This window comes from Oncorhynchus mykiss, chromosome 30, assembly GCF_013265735.2.
Source record: "Oncorhynchus mykiss isolate Arlee chromosome 30, USDA_OmykA_1.1, whole genome shotgun sequence".
Taxonomy (NCBI): domain Eukaryota; kingdom Metazoa; phylum Chordata; class Actinopteri; order Salmoniformes; family Salmonidae; genus Oncorhynchus; species Oncorhynchus mykiss.
In genome coordinates this window covers 13,302,818-13,320,054 of record NC_050570.1, presented here as the reverse complement: position 1 = coordinate 13,320,054, position 17,237 = coordinate 13,302,818, and the positions used below count along the sequence as shown (strand labels likewise).

The 17,237-nt window shown below is 40.6% G+C and overlaps 2 protein-coding genes across 3 annotated transcripts; both read right to left on the bottom strand.

Annotated features, from left to right (window-relative positions):
- Positions 1 to 262: 262 nt before the first annotated feature.
- Positions 263 to 7,003, bottom strand: LOC110521356 (troponin I, fast skeletal muscle). Of its 2 annotated transcripts, none has more exons than XM_021598859.2 (7): positions 6,800 to 7,003; positions 2,773 to 2,805; positions 2,640 to 2,682; positions 2,357 to 2,485; positions 2,095 to 2,184; positions 755 to 931; positions 263 to 644 (listed from the first exon to the last, which is right to left on the bottom strand). In XM_021598859.2, exons 2-7 carry the CDS (start codon positions 2,778 to 2,780, stop codon positions 549 to 551), a joined length of 543 nt encoding a protein of 180 aa, XP_021454534.1. In that variant the 5' UTR covers positions 2,781 to 2,805; positions 6,800 to 7,003; the 3' UTR covers positions 263 to 548. The 2 variants fall into 2 exon arrangements, with proteins under 2 accessions (XP_021454534.1, XP_021454535.1); XM_021598860.2 differs by having other exon boundaries at positions 6,781 to 6,870.
- A 3,321-nt stretch (positions 7,004 to 10,324) lies between these two features.
- LOC110521357 (troponin I, fast skeletal muscle) lies at positions 10,325 to 16,585 on the bottom strand. The gene is made up of 7 exons (XM_021598861.2): positions 16,474 to 16,585; positions 12,733 to 12,765; positions 12,587 to 12,623; positions 12,279 to 12,407; positions 11,614 to 11,703; positions 11,323 to 11,499; positions 10,325 to 10,606 (listed from the first exon to the last, which is right to left on the bottom strand). The coding sequence occupies exons 2-7, from the start codon at positions 12,738 to 12,740 to the stop codon at positions 10,511 to 10,513; spliced, it is 537 nt and encodes a 178-aa protein (XP_021454536.1). The 5' UTR covers positions 12,741 to 12,765; positions 16,474 to 16,585; the 3' UTR covers positions 10,325 to 10,510.
- Between the last annotated feature and the right edge of the window lie 652 nt (positions 16,586 to 17,237).

Sequence of the window (17,237 nt, the reverse complement as noted above, 5' to 3'; positions counted from 1 at the left end):
AGGAGCCCGTTTGGACTTTTGAGCACTACTTTCAAAACTGCTGTCTGAAATGAATGAAAACCTTTATAACGTATCTTTAACTATAGGAGTGATCTGGATATGTGACTTTTGAAAAGAAAGAGATATGGGCAACTCGGCACTCCAGTCTAGAACATTAGCAGGGAACCACTCTATTGAAACTCTATTTAGTGGTTGCAAGATTTAGCATTTTAGTTATCTTAGTGTATCAGAATGACAAAATAGAAATAATAGAAATTTTGAATGATTTCCTTAAGACAATTTATTTGAAAAGTTTGTCACTGTACAGTAGGCTACTCTACTACAGGGAGTAAAGCATTAAACCAACATACAGACCATTACACACATCTTCCTTAGACTTTCTTACTCTCTGTTTCTGTTTCCTTCTATTTATTTTGTGTCTTCAAAAGAAACAAAGATATGTCATATAGTTACAATACTGGTTGTAATGAGTATCAATCAGTATGTGGTTGACAGTAAGACATTACAGGACAGTAGTCAGTCACATCACACAAACACAGCCCAATGATCTAATTATCTCCCTGAAACATCTTCTTCCTGCCATCCATACCGGCCTTGTCATCAATGTTCTTACGCCAGTCACCAACGTCACGCAATTCCTTATCCTGTGATGGTAGAAAGGGTGAGAAGACAATGAAGTGTAGAATATCAAGGCCTAAAGTTCGTTCAACATTGACAATGTCTCCCAATGCGATATCCAACCTAATGGACCCACCTCTTTCTTCTCATCTTTCTTCACTTGTTTCAGGTTGGATCTCAGATCCATGGTCACCTTGTGCTTGGAGCCCAGCAGAGCCTGGAGCATAGCGTCAGCAGACATACGCACTTTCTTCAGAGCTGGCTTCTTGAACTTGCCCCTTAGGTCAACTATTTTGATGTTTAGGTCTAAAACCTAGTGGGTGTAATTTTGGAACAGGGAAATCAGTGATTCAGGTGGGCTCAACAGAGGAACTGTATATATATAAAATATATTTATCATATTCCATATATACCAACAATACTGTTATATTTATATATATATATTGTACATACAGTGCCTTCAGAAAGTAATCACACCCCTTGACTTTTTCAAAATGTTATTTTGTTACAGCCTGAATTTAACATTCATAAACGTGTTTCTACACACCATACCCCATCATTTCAAAGTGGAATTATTTTTCGACATTTTTTCAAGTCAATTAGAAAATGAAAAGCTAAAATGTCTTGAGTCAATAAGTATTCAAGCCCTTGGTTACGGCAAGCCTTAACAAGTCACATAATAAGTTGCATGGACTCACTCTGTGTGCAGTAATAGTGTTTAATATGATTTGTGAATGACTACCTCATCTCTATAGCCCACACATACGATTATCTGTAAGGTCCCTCTGTCGAGCAGTGAATTTCAAACACAGATTCAGCCACAAAGTCCAGGGAGGTTTTCCAATGCAAGGACTGGGCAAATTTTCAGGATAAAAATGGAACGAAATGGAGCTAAGCACAGGCAAAAACCTAGAGGAAAATCTGGTTCAGTGTGCTTTCCACCAGACACTGTGAGATTGATTCACCTTTCAGCAGGACAATAACCTAAAACACAAAGCCAAATCATTACTGGATTTGCTTACCAAGAAGACAGTGAATATTACTGAGTGGTCGAGTTACAGTTTAGACTTAAATCTACATTAAAATCAATGGCAAGACCTGAAAATGGTTGTCTAGCAATGATCAACCAATTTGACAGAGAATGAAGAATTTTGAAAAGAATAATAGGCAAATGTTTCACAATCCAGGTGTGGAAAGCTCTTAGAGAATTACCCAGAAACACTCACAGCTGTCATCACAGCCAAATGTGATTTTACTCAGAGATGTCTCTGTAATTCATTTTCAATGCATTTGAAAAAATGTCAAAAAACATGTTATTAACATGGTATTGTGTGTGTAGATGGGTGAGAATCAAAATCTATTTCATCCATTTTGAATTCAAGCTGTAACACAACAAAATGTGGAATAAGTATTTCTGAAGGCACTGTATATTTATATTGAAACATAAAAAAATGAACAGACAAGACAGATGCTTACCTCATTGCAAACCATGATCACTTTATATTCTAAGTTGTATCTCTCCTCATCAATCACATTAATTTTGTCGTACATCTTTTTGCAAAGCTCCTAATGAAAGAATGCAACAAAGGAAAATGTAACTGTCTTCATATAATACCAATTTTTATGCTTGAACTTAGTACTGCTGAACCGGATAGAAGCACAATTCATACAACACACTGTATCAAGCAGGTATGATATGTTTTCATAATGTCTGTCTTTGAATATCTGAATATCATACCATCAAATCGTCCTTGGAGTGGGACATCTCCAGAGGAGGGCAGTTCTCTTCCATGTATCTCTCCCTCTCTTTAACTTTCTCTAATGCTTCAGCTTCAAGCCAATCCTTAGCAAGTGCCAGCATACAACTCTGGAGACAAATTATGACAGTTGACAGATAATTGACCTATATCTCCCTTTGTTTTACTACTTTTTAAAAGTATGATATATTGTGATTTTTATACATTATTAAATGTTTTATTCTACGTAAAACATTAAAGGAATGGCTGTGTGGGATTCCTTACCTTCAGAGTGTGCTTACGGCTTGAGGACACGTTGCCTTTCTTGCTATTGGACCAAGGAAAGAAAGTCAGGTTAAGTACAACTACCTAAACACTTGAAACACACCATGTAGACAATGTATTGGCCTATACTTACTCAGCCATCTTGGCTGTTTTGTGTCGTCACTTCCTAGAAATGCAAAACAATAGTAATCATGAATTATGTACTCATAACAGCTAACATTTTACCAACAATACTGGTATATCCTCAACTATACCAATTACAAAACTACACCAGTAAGATTACTGATACTATTATATAGGATAAGGTACATTGAGAATGCTAGACCAGTCAATACAAAAAAGTAGTCAAAATCAAAATCTGAAAAAGTATATATTTTTGAAGCACATTGAATAAGAGTACTCTAGGCTATTTCGAATTTGTGTTATTGAATCTGTCCCTTTTTACAATTATCCCTGTTCTGCCCTACTTCCAACGGGGGCCATGGCATGCAGCTATGATTTACAACGGTCTTCTTACTTGCTCTTGTAATTGAGACAAGTGATAAGAATACATTCCGAATTCCTTAAACTCAGTCGACTCCAAATCTTTGGTCTGGGCTCTGAGTATCGTTTCCCTGGAGATGGGGAAGTTATCTTGTGTTGAGGAGATCTAAATTGGGCCCAGATCTTGTCTAAAATGGCTCTGTGTTATTGTAGGCTTGTCTCCGAGAGGTCACAGTAACCCAACACCGCAGCTGGTGGTGCCAGCCCTGCCACCAGCCCTGCCATTGCCTTCCAGAACATCCCTTAGATGACCAAGACATTAGGCCTTGTCTCAAAAATAACTGCTGCTGCTCCATCAGGTCAGTTCATTGTACTCATCAACTGTCTCCATTCTCCATGATTAACTACACTGAATATACACCACCGTTCAAAAGTTTGGGGTCACTTGGAAATGTCCTTGTTTTTGAAAGAAAATCAAATTTCCATTCAAATAATATCAAATGAATCTGAAATACTGTGTAGACATTGATAATGTTGTAAATGACTATTGTAGCTGGAAATGGCAGATTTTTTATGGAATATCTACATAGGCATACAGAGGCCCATTATCAGCAACCATCACTCCTGGGTTCAAATGGCACATTGTGTTAGCTAATCCAAGTTTATCATTTTAAAATGATAATTGATCATTGGAAAACCCTTTTGCAATTATGTTAGCACAGCTGAAATCTGTTGTTCTGATTAAAGAAGCAATCAAACTGGCCTTCTTTATACTAGTTGAGTATCTGGAGAATCGGCATTTGTGGGTTCGATTACAGGCTCAAAATGGCCAGAAACAAAGCACTTTCTTCTGAAACTCGTCAGTCTATTCTTGTTCTGAGAAATGAAGGCTATTCCATGTGAGAAATTGCCAAGAAGCTGAAGATCTCGTACAACACTGTGTACTACTCCCTTCACAGAACAGCGCAAACTGGCTCTAACCAGAATAGAAAGAGGAGTGGGAGGCTCCGGTGCACTTTCCATTCTGCTCAGAGCCAGTTTGCGCTGTTCTGTGAAGGGAGTAGTACACATATTTTCTTTCAAAAACAAGGACATTTCTAAGTGACCCCAAACCTTAGAACAATAGTGTATGTATGTATGTATGTATGTATGTATGTATGTATTGTAGATGTAGAAAATAGTACAAATAATTGTTACTATTTTCTACACTGTAGAATAGTAGTGAAGACATCAAAGCTATGAAATAACACATATGGAATCATACAGTAACGAAAAAAGTGTTAAACAAATGAAAATATATTTTATATTTGAGATTCTTCAAAAAAAATGTGTTCAACAAATCAAAATATATTTCATATTTGAGATTCTTCAAAGAAGCTACGCTTTGCCTTGATGACAGCTTTGCATACTCTTGGCATTCTCTCAACCAGCTTCATGAGGTAGTCAGTCACCTGGTATGCATTTCAATTAACAGGTGTGCCTAGTTGAAAGTTAAATTGTGGAATTTATTTCCTTCTTAATGCATTTGAACCAAACAGTTGTGTTGTTAATAGGTATAGGTGATATAGCCTATTTGGTAAAAGACCAAGTCCATATTATGGCAAGAACAGCTCAAATAAGCAAAGAGAAACGACAGTCCATCATTACTTTAAGACATTAAGGTCAGTCAATACTGAACATTTCAAGAACTTTGAACGTTTCTTCAAGTGCAGTTTCAAAAACCATCAAGCTCTATGAGGAAACTAGCTCTCATGAGGACCGCCACAGGAAAGGAAGACCCAGAGTTACCTCTACTGCAGAGGATACGTTCATGAGAGTTAACTGCACTTCAGATTGCATCCCAAATAAATGCTTCACAGAGTTCAAGTAACAGACACATCTCAACATCAACTGTTCAAAGGAGACTGTGTGAATCAGGCATTCATGGTCAAATTGCTGCAAAGAAACCACTACTAAAGGACACCAATAATAAGAAGAGACTTGCTTGGGCCAAGAAACACGAGCAATGGCCATTAGACTGGTGGAAATCTGTCCTTTGGTCTGAGGAGTCCAAATTTGAGATTTTTGCCTGCAACCGCCGTGTCTTTGTGAGACGCAGAGTAGGTGAACGGATGATCATGTGTGGTTCCCACTGTGAAGCATGGAGGAGGAGGTGTGATGTTGTGGGTGTGCTTTGCTGGTGACACTTATTTAGAATTCAAGGCACACTTAACCAGCATGGCTACCACGGCATTCTGCAGTGGTGGGACTATCATTTGTTTTCAACAGGACAATGACCCAACACACATCCAGGCTGTGTAAGGGCTATTTGGCCAAGAATGAGAGTGATGGAGTGCTGCATCAGATGACCTGGCCTCCACAGTCACCCCACCTCAACCTAATTGAGATGGTTTGGGATGAGCTGGACCGCAGAGTGAAGGATAAGCTGACAACAAGTGCTCAGCATGTGGGAACTCCTTCAAGACTGTTGGAAAAGCATTCCAGGTGAAGCTGGTTGAGAGAATGCCAAGAGTGTGCAAAGCTGTCATCAAGGCAAAGGGTGGCTACTTTGAAGAATCCAAAATATAACATACATTTTGATATGTTAAACACTTTTTTGGTTACTACATGATTCCATATGTGTTATTTCATAGTTTTGATGTCTTCAATATTATTATACAATGTAAATAGTCAAAATAAATAAAAACACTTGAATTTATAGGTGTGTCCGAACTCTTCACTGGTACTGTATATATATATATATATATATATATATATATATATATGTATATATTTGTCCAGATTGCCAATTAGGTGATGTATCAGAGATGTCTATAACGTTGTAACAGGCTGTGTAGGTATGTTTAAAATATGGTGTTGAGAGGAAGGAAAACATTTGACGATCGCTTTCAGATTTATGTCTTGTGGTGGTGTACCCTTCTGCATGTCACATCATGAGTCCATTTAGATCTATCATTTACCACCGCACAGATGCTCACTAAACATATTCAAAACACTACTGGTACCTGAGAACATTTTCTTATGCAAATACTACTATTGAAAGTTTACAAATTAAGATACACCGACAAAATAAATCATGAAATACTGTACTAAACAAGTAAAATATCAATAAAATGTATTGAAATAAACCAAGTAATTCAGTTATGATTTTTTAAACTTTGGTGTTAATATTTTTAAAATTATATATAATTTCAGTCATTTAAACATTAGTGACAGACATTAAATATATTTGAATAAGGATAAGATGTCATATAAAAAGAGCATTACTACATAAAGCAACAATCCAAACACATCAGTTTATGACTACAGGAAAGACATTTAACACTCTTGGACTAGAGCCAACAATACCAACCAAATACAAATGAATAATTAGCTACAGTGCAATACAAATACTAAAATGCATTTCACATGCTGAAATCTTTATAAAACTATCTTCTTTTCCTCAACCAACAGCCAAGTATTGACATTAAATAGGCATATCACTATAATTCTGCAATTTCTCATGAATAAGTTAGCGCAAAGACCGCACTGCTTCTGTATATCATAGCTAGAAAAAATGTAGTTTCTCCAAAAACTAAAACCTGAGTAAAATCTTAATACATCTTCTCTCCTTCAAATAGTGTCTAACTAGTTAGAAGTACAGGACAGACAGACATACTGTAAACGTTGGTTCTCACCTCGGGACTAAAGAGAGCAGCACAGGCTTGTTAAGAGATCCCCAACTGACTGACTGATCGCAGGCAGCTCAAGTGTTAAGAAGGTATATATTGCATTTTCTGATCCCTCACTATAATCCTCCATTTCTCTTTATGGAAGCGGATTACAGACCAAACCAATGGGCTGACAAGGTCATGAAATACAGTACGGTGTTTCCCTGTTCCCTCCCCTCCCCCAGCGGCTCTAGTATAAATAACACGTCCTTCAAGATGGTTGTTCTTATTTCATCATCTTTTATTTAGCATATGCCATCACCCATAAGGAGCATGCATGGCCAGTACTCAGAACTTTAAAGGCCACTCACACCAACAGTAATAGAGAATGCTATAATTCACACATTTTCAGAAGGCCAGACATGCAACTGGCACCCATGATGTTTATCGTAAAAGGATGGCAAACTATTGAACTGGTAGTACCTCGGAGGCATCATGTGTCTGAGATTTATGTCCGTGGCTTCTGAGGCGCCCAAAGGACCTGATGACAGTTCTGTCACTGTCAGATCTCCCACTGAAAGACAAGTAAGATGGACAAGGATGGTTCATGGATATCTTTTTCTCTACTAACTCAACTTTTCACTGTGGATGAAAGAATGAAACTGGAAACATCTTGAGTGCTACTTGAAACCATCCATCAATGCTACCTAATTACTAACATTTGTAATCAGTTCTCACATATTTAATCAATTAACAGAGCCATGGCCAGGCAGTAGGCCTGCCTTGCGGCTCGCCTCACTTACCCCACTTCCCAAGAAGAGTTCTTCTCTTCTTCACTCCCACCCTCCACAGCTGCACCACCTGACAACATCTCTTTATATCTAATAAGTGGTTACCCAGGCAACAACCAATAGTGCTATGCTTGTTTCTTAAATACTGTTTACTATCAACTGATACTGTACCTCTAGCAAACCAGAACATACAATTAGCCAAACCTCTACCCACTGGGCACACACTGGCTGAATCAACAATGTTTCAATGAAATTACGTTGAACCAACGTGGAATAGACGTTGAATTGACGTCCATGCCCAGTGGGTAAGGTCAGAATGTGCTATTACTGAAGATTTAATGTGGTCAGGTCGCATTATATCTGTCAGTCAGGTTGTAAATCACTGGCTGGCAATTCCTCTAGAGGACTTGTGAATATGATTCTAGAGTGATAGACATTGGTGGCACTTCACTCCATATCACGTGATACCACTGTGCCTATCATACTGCACAGTCTAGTCAGGCTTACATGTACTGTAAGTGCAATGGCCGTTGTTGGTGGAAGAAGGTGAGGACCAAGGTGCAGCGTGGTATGTGTCCATATTTATTAAAATGAACACGGAAATAACAAAAATAACAAAGAGAAACGACCGAAAACAGTTCTTGTTGGTGCAGACACACAACAGAAAACAATCACCCACGAAACACAATAGAAAACAGGCTCCCTAAATATGGTCCTCAATCAGGGACAACGATTGACAGCTGCCTCTGATTGAGAACCATACCAGGCCAAACACAGAAATAGCAAATCATAGAAAAACGAACATAGACAACCCACCTAACTCACGCCCTGACCATACTAAAACAAAGACATAACAAAAGAACTAAGGTCAGAACGTGACAGGCCCCCCCCCCCCCCCCCCCCAAAGGTGCGGACTCCGGCCGCAAAACCTGAACCTATTGGGGAGGGTCTCGGTGGCGGCTCTGGCCCCACTCCACCGTAGTCCTTGTCCGCCTCTGGCAGCTCCTGACTGACGGACGGCTCTGGCAGCTCCTGACTGACGGGCGGCTCTGGCAGCTCCTGACTGACGGGCGGCTCTGGCAGCTCCTGACTGACGGGCGACTAGGGCAGCTCCTGACTGACGGGCGACTCTGGCAGCTCCTGACTGACGGGCGGCTCTGGCAGCTCCTGACTGACGGGCGACTAGGGCAGCTCCTGACTGACGGGCGACTCTGGCAGCTCCTGGCTGACGGACGGCTCTGGCAGCTCCTGACTGACGGGCGACTCTGGCAACTCCTGACTGATGGGCGACTCTGGCAGCTGAGGACAGAGGGCGACTCTGGCAGCTCAGGACAGACGGACGGTTCTGGCAGCTCAGGACAGACGGGAGACTCTGGCAGCGCTGGGCATGAGGAAGACTCTGGCAGCACTGGACAGGCGGGAGCACCTGTAGGGAGGAGACGGAGAGACAGCCTGGTGTGGGGGGCTGCCACCGGAGGGCTGGTGCGTGGAGGTGGCACCGGATAGACTGGACCGTGAAGGCGCACTGGAGCTCTCGAGCACTGAGCCTGCCCAACCCTACCTGGCTGAATACGCCCCGTAGCCAGGCCAATGCGGCAAGGTGGAATAGCCCGCACTGGGCTGTGCTAGCGAACCGGGGACACCATGCGAAGGGCAGGTGCCATGTACCCCGGCCCAAGGAGACGCACTGGAGACCAGATGCGCTGAGCCGGCTTCATGGCACCTGGCTCGATGCCCACTCTTGTCCGGCCAATACGAGGCGCTGCTATGTACCGCACCGGGCTATGCCTGCGCACCGGGGACACCGTGCGCCTCACGGCATAACACGGTGCCTGCCCGGTCCACCTCTCTCCACGGTAAGCACGAGGAGTTGGCGCAGGTCTCCTACCTGACTTAGCCACACTCCCTGTTTTTTGGGGCTGCCTCTCGGGCTTCCTTGACCCCCATGCCAACTCCATTCTCCTGTATCCCTCCTCACATTGTTCCAGAGAATCCCAGCCGGGCTCCGGCACTATCCCTGAGTCGACCGACCTCCTCTCTATTTCGTCCCATGTTGTAACCTCCTCCAGATAGCGCTGCTCCTTACCATGCTGCTTGGTCCTTTGGTGGTGGGTGATTCTGTAACAATCGTCGTCTTCTTCTGATGAGGAGTAAGAGAGGTCGGACCAATTTGCAGCGTGGTAAGTGTCCATTTTAATAAGACAAACTGAACACTACAACAATGCAAAATAACAAAGTGAAACAAACCAAATGGTCCTGTGTGGTAACAAACACTAGCACGGAAAATAATCACCCACCACTCAAAAGTGAAACCAGGCTACCTAAATATGGTTCTCAATCAGGGGCAGCTGTTTATCGTTGTCCCTGATTGAGAACCATATTTAGGTAGCCTGGTTTCACTTTTGAGTGGTGGGTGATTATTTTCCGTGTTAGTGTTTGTTACCACACAGGACCGTTTGGTTTGTTTCACTTTGTTATTTTGTATTGTTGTAGTGTTCAGTTTGTCTTATTAAAATGGACACTTACCACGCTGCAAATTGGTCCGACCTCTCTTACTCCTCATCAGAAGAAGACGACAATCGTTAAAATAAGGAAATTGTGTCTATTGATACATCAGGAAAAACAAAAGAAGATAAAAACTGGCAGAAAATATGTTTGTCATATATATTTGAACTAACAAACATAACACATGTTCTAGACTAGAGGTACATTTAGACAAGACAGAGACAAAACATAGATCTGATCACACAGGTACAAGAAATTGTGACAATCTGAAAAGCATTTATTAACGCACGTTACTGTTCCACTCGAAACATTTAATTGTCCTTTCGTTTTACACACATACACTGGTTCAAATGATACCATAGTGCTCAATACGAGAAATGTTCAAAAAAGTGAGAGTTTTGTGTTGCTTAGCGGGATCTATACAGGGAAATGATAGACTAAATTAACCCTCGGACTCAAACATCTTCTTCCTCCCGTCCATTCCGGACTTGTCTTCAATGTTCTGACGCCAGTCTCCAACATTACGCAGTTCCTTATCCTGCAATAGCAACATAGTCAAAGGTTCAGGGTTAAAAATTCAGTAAATTATAACCTTGAGATATTTGAGTGCTGAAGCCAAACAACATGTCGTCATGTCGGAGTGGAGCAGTTGTTTGGCAGAAGTTGTATAACTGTAGATGACCCAAGAACCCAAAGCTATGAAAATATATCTGACCCTGTATCAGTGGTTTGGCCACTCTATACAACATCAAATCGAACAGCCTTATAACATGGGTGCGCTCTGCTGAGCTTATCTATGTGTGAATTCATTTCACCTCTTAGAGTAGATTAACAAGGCCTCAGGTTGGACAATAACAATGTCTGCCAATGGCTAATCTCGGACAGAACAAATCTTGTGAAATTGATGCTGGATTAAGTCCTGGGGGGAGACGTGTTATAAAATGTACTTTGTACTAAGGAGACTCGTGAAGTCTCTACCCCTCTAAACAGAAACTCTCAGCCAGTTTTGTACAAGTCTATGGGCCAAATGTCCCCTCCCCTTCTGAAATTTGAAATATGCGAGCACCTGCGAAATTGGGATTTATTCAAATGATCAGTGATGAAAAATCTGAGTCTTGCAACAAAGTTGTTAGTCGTCGCATCGCACAGTCTGTCACCAGATACTACCACCATCTATGTTATGTGCATCTATCCACGAGAGATTACCCAAGGTGACATCTCTACAATATTCTATTTTACTGAACAGTTACCCACCTCCTCTTTGACCTCCTTCTTCACTTGTTTCAGGTTGGATCTCAGATCCATGGACACCTTGTGCTTGGAGCCCAGCAGAGCCTGGAGCATAGCATCAGCAGACATACGCACTTTCCTCAAAGTTGGCTTCTTGAACTTGCCCTTCAAGTCAATAACTTTAATGTTCAAATCTTCAATCTGACCAATGGAAGAAGAGGAGAACAACAACATTGATCTAACTGGCACCACATAATTACTCATGGAATGCATTCCAAGTTTCAGTTGGTGTGAGGTAAAGTGAATACAGTATACCTCCTTAGTGGCTTTGTTCACTTTGCTCTCCAGGTCATATCTCTCCTCATCTATCACGTCAATCTTATGATGCAGCTCTTTCAAGAACTCCTGAGGTGATATCAATAAAAATCAAGCATTAATAATAATAATCATCATCATCATTATACCAATAAAACAAATATATACTACCATCACTACTACTGCTGCTACTACTATTGCAAATACTATTGCTACTACTGCTAGTATTACTGCTGCTACTACTTCTACTACTACTGTTACTACTGCTGCTACTACTGCTACTACTACTACTACTGCTTCTGCTACTACTGCTGCTGCTGGTACTACTACTATTACTACTACTACTACTACTACTACTACTACTACTGCTACTACTACTGCAGTACTTCTGCTACTTATATTAGTGCTACTACTACTGCTACTGTTACTATGACTACTACAACTAGTACTACTACTACTATTCATAACAATAATCATAATAACAATAGTGAACACTTTATTCAATACATTTGAATACAGTAAATAATGATGTAATCATCATATATATGAAGGCATATATTTTACATTGATTTGGGGTTTGACCAAATGTTGATTGTTGAGTGAACTACCACTTTACATTGTGGGATTATGTAGTAATGCTTTGATTGATTGTTTGTTTGGTTTACCTGTAACTGTTGAGTACCCCCTGGCAGGGACAGGGGAGGGCAGTTCTCCGCCATCCATCTTATTCTCTCTTGCTCGTTCTCCTTTGCCTCGTCTTCCAGTAAGCCTTTAGCAATGGAGAGCATCAAGCTCTGGGAGACAATGAGGCATGCAGGTTACACGTGTGAAAAGCCCAGCTATAACAGAATTAGGACATTTCGTGTAAAACATGAACCTTGAGATATTGTATACTTGTGTTCCCCTCTATTCTCCTTGTATTGATAGTTGTTGACAAGTATCAAATTAAGATCCGATATTTGAAAGTGTTTACCTTCAGGTAATGCCTCCGACTCGAAGACATCTTTTTCCTGAAGAGATAAAATGATGAAAAGGTGAGAGAAAATATCATGTTCATTTTCATGTATTACACATCGACATCCAAAAATATGAGATGTGATCAATGTATAAATTACTCACTCCGACATCTTGGCGTTTGTTTGATTTCACACTCTGTGAAAAAAAGAGGTCATTATTTCATATAAATTTCTAACTAATTAAAAGAAATACATTTACTGCATTGCCAATCGCCTGTCATGTCAGTTAAATATTTTCTTAAGGCTGCAAAAATTTGTCCTGTTTACAAATTGCAAGTGGAAAACATATTTATTTTTCTGTGTACTTTCTGTTATCAACTGCATGGCTTTGTTTTACAGTGGCAAAGAATAAGAACACAATTCACAACTATGTAAATGTATGTGATGTATACTGCAACTACAATGGTCAAATGTCAGAACTGTTGACATGTTCTAATGTTGAGTATGTTGATTATCAAACTATCAATTCGTTGATGTATTTTCTATTTCTTTTTCAGACGAACATTGATGGAATTTAGGTGGATATAATTAGATACTATTTTGTTCACCTAATCTAAACAGATGTACCAATGAATCTCTCCAGGAATCTCTCAAGGAGGATCAATCAGAAGTCATGCTGAGTTTAATCACCATGGAAGTTCCTTATATAGGGCAGTCATGCATAATTGTTCCACTGAGGGGGAACACTATAGCCTACCAACACACGTGAGGGCTGAGAGGAAACACTATAGCCTCCCAACACAAGTGAGGGCCATTTGGCCCTGGAAAAGCAGCAGGGTCTAAATGAGTCTAAGAATATGAAGGCCAGCTGTTCTCCTTGAGTAGCTCCATAATGGAAGGCTGGGAGATTATCAACAACCTGATACCACCTCTGTTGATGCCCAGCCTACCCTCTAGAATATCCCTGAGATGGCAGAGATGTTACACCATCACATCTGAAATAAGGGCTCATCTGCCTGGAAAAGTCCACTTGATCCAGCACTTCAATAGAGCTTTGACTGTTTAAAGGGGCAATCGGGGATTCAAACATTAATAAAGTGGCCACCCTAACACTGTTTTGGTAAACAGCGGTGGGATGGGGCTGGAGAAATGTAATCACTTTCAAATTAAAAAACAGCTATATATCTTTAATTTAAAAGAAAAAAAATGGATGTACCAATCACGGATTGCCCTTTTATGGTTAGAAGACCTGTCAAACACCAAAATAAAAGCTTCTGGATAAATCTTTTGAACCTGTATCTCTTGTAAAAAATGTATTGTAAATTGATAATCCCAGTGCTTTCATAAAGAATGAGATGTGGCTTTGAATCTTTATCTTTGGCAGATAGCACCATGGACACTGTGTTAAATTGTGTGTGTTTAACACAGTGTTAAATTGAGCACCTTCTTAGTCATTATACGTGGCCTACCAAAATAGTGTTAAACTAACACTTTTCAAAGTGTTGATAAACTAACACCTCAAGAGTTTAGGGTCCCTAACACTATGGGTATTGCAAATTCCAATTTAAATTAACACTTTATTACAGTTGATGCTTTCTCAGCGTTAGGGAATTAGCACTTATGGTGTTACAGTAACTGGTTTTTGGGTGTTGTTTTAACACTGTAGGCAGGGTGTAAAGTCTTATTTGCATATGTGTTTCCCAGGGTGCATTTCAAGTGTATTTTAGAGGTACCACCCATGACTATGTTTGCTAGTGACATTTCTGTTAAATCTCTGATTGAAAAGCAAGTGGGAGGGGTATTCATTATCATATTTCCTAACAAGCTTTGTTCCAGATTGATTGTTAGCAAAAGTTTGTTTTAATATCTGTGTCTGCATGCACATTGATTGATTTATCTTAAACTATATCAAAGATAAATGACTTACATTGCAGGTTGTGAGTGATAAAATATTCAAATTGTTGGATTTCCTCCATCTGGCTGGATTCCGATAGGAATTACTAATCACTTCACAAAGCAGTGTATTGTGACTTGCAGGTCTGATGTGCAAGCATTTTCATACCACAATGTCGAGGATAACTAGGCCATAACTAAAGGCCTTACAAAATGTATAATATATGGTCATAAAGGCTTTACTTTAAATGTAAACACATTCACTTAGGAGGTCATTTCAGGGCTAAAAATTATTGAATGCAACTACCATGAATCTGTCACTTACAAATACAGTCATGGGTAGGTATCGCTTACATTAAATTGAAATCAATAGTTTATGTGTCGTGGGGCTAGGGTCAGTCTGTTATATCTGGAGTATTTCTCCTGTCTTACCCGGTGTCCTGTGTGAATTTAAGTATGCTCTCTCTAATTATTTCTTTCTTTCTCTCTCTTGGAGGACCTGAGCCCTAGGACCATGCCCCAGGACTACCTGGCCTGATGACTCCTTGCTGTCCCCAGTCCACCTGGCCGTGCTGCTGCTCCAGTTTCAACTGTTCTGCCTGCGGCTATGGAACCCTGACCTGTTCACCGGACGTGCTACCTGTCCAAGACCTGCTGTTTTCAACTCTCTAGAGACAGCAGGAGCGGTAGAGATACTCTGAATGATCGGCTATGAAAAGCCAGCTGACATTTACTCCTGAGGTGCTGACCTGTTGCACCCTCGACAACCAATGTGATTATTATTATTTGACCCTGCTGGTCATCTATGAACGTTTGAACATCTTGGCCATGTTATGTTTTAATCTCCACCCGGCACAGCCAGAAGAGGACTGGCCACCCCTCATAGCCTGGTTCCTCTCTAGGTTTCTTCCTAGGATCTGGCCTTTCTAGGGAGTTTTTCCTAGCCCCCGTGCTTCTACACCTGCATTGCTTTCTGTTTGGGGTTTTAGGCTGTGTTTCTGTACAGCACTTTGAGATATCAGCTGATGTAAGAAGGGCTTTATAAATACATTTGATTTGAAAGGCATGCTGGAAAATATGCAAACATGGCATTACACCCTACAGTGTTAAAACAACCCCCTCCCCCAAATACTGTAACACTACATGTGTAATTCCCTAACACGGAGAAAGTATAACAGCATCAACTCTAATAAATGGTGTTAGGGAACCAAGTGTTAGTTTTACACTATTTTGGTGGGTCACATATCATTTATAAGTGTAACATTTAACACTGTGGGTGTTAAATTCTGATCTAAAATGTGATGTGTAATGCCACACTTCATTAAACATTGATATAAAATGTAGGACTACAAAGAAAGACACGTTTAGAAACCCTGACAATCACTTCATCACATTACCCTTGATATTACCTCAGTGATAGCCTGGTATAACACTCTATGATCTACTTTATTATCCAATTCGGCAACCTGCCTTCCCATCTCCACAACCAACATAACATCCTCCGGGTTTGAGATTATGTTCCAGCCAAATCCTCATCTGTGTTATATAGTGAAAAATTGTTTGCGTTGACACCAAGATAAACACTGGGGGTATCGCATTTCACATCCATCAGTTAAAGGTGTCTAGTAATTTCAAACAGCCCACATAAACAGCATCTAGGTCTAGAACAACCTACATTGTCCTTGTATAATGTAGAAAGTGCTGGATAATGTCTCCTTCACAAATGTTTGCATTGTACTTCCATAAAAACCTACACTAATCATCAACGGATTGACAATATCTCATTGAAACTGCATAAAACCAGGAAAAATGCTTTAATAGGCAACACCCACCACAGAAACCACCACATCCAAACAAAGAAGCAATAAGTCCCAAATCCTTCAAATAGAACCCATACATAAACCGGCACAAAGTCATTTGAAACTAGATGGACCACTGAATAAATCCAAACAATTCACCAGTAGCACAGAGCAGTCAAGCTAGAGCCGGCTGAAAGAAGAGCAGTCCTCACCTAGGAGCTGAGCAGGAAGAGGAGCGCGACAGATTTTGGGTGAGACCGGCTAGTGGCTACAGCAGCAGATGGAATCATAAGATGGTATATATTGCAATTCCCAATGGCCAAGGAAATCCCATCTTTCTGTTTATGGAAGTAGATTCATCCTCAGACCAATAGGCAAGCACCTGAAATACTATATCTGACTCCCACCTCCTCCGTTATAAATAACCTTACTCTGATGATATTGTGATTGTTATGTGATAATTCCTTTAGACAACAGCCTTATTTAGTACAGAAGAAAGTGGTGGTCTGATGAGTTGTGGGTAGCTTGGTTTACTGCTGTGAGTCGGATTGCCACTTTAGCTTCAGAAAGAGTGAAGAACTGAGAGACAGGGCTAGGGTTGTTAGTGCGTTTGATAGGGAGATGACCATTCAGAAAGAGTTCTACAGAGAAGTGGCAGTGTGATACCACCACCACCAGTTTGAGCAGGCTGAAGAAAAGAACGAGGGAATGCTCAGTGATGAAAGTAAAGGAGGCAGCAGGTGTGAGAATGGTCCAGGGAATTTGTTTTGGCTGCACAGTGAAGACTATTCAGGAAGCTGTACATGAAATGACCAATGGACTTGTATAATTAACCAGAAGTAACAACAGCACAGCGCAAGCTACTTTAGAGAATCAGTGAGCAGTTAATGGTGATGTGTTAGAGGAGAATCAATATATACCAGCATCATGCTTTGGCATTTCTTCCAGAACATATCAGGTTGAGGTGGCGGTCACC

Excerpts from the sequence above, each read along its gene's own strand:
- LOC110521356 (XM_021598859.2), bottom strand. Across the intron at positions 2,486-2,639 it reads GCCGTAAGCACACTCTGAAG|AGTTGTATGCTGGCACTTGC; the intron begins GTAAGGAATCCC and ends ATTTGTCTCCAG. Across the intron at positions 645-754 it reads AGAAAGATGAGAAGAAAGAG|GATAAGGAATTGCGTGACGT; the intron begins GTGGGTCCATTA and ends CTACCATCACAG.
- LOC110521357 (XM_021598861.2), bottom strand. Across the intron at positions 12,408-12,586 it reads GTCGGAGGCATTACCTGAAG|AGCTTGATGCTCTCCATTGC; the intron begins GTAAACACTTTC and ends ATTGTCTCCCAG. Across the intron at positions 10,607-11,322 it reads AGAAGGAGGTCAAAGAGGAG|GATAAGGAACTGCGTAATGT; the intron begins GTGGGTAACTGT and ends TTGCTATTGCAG.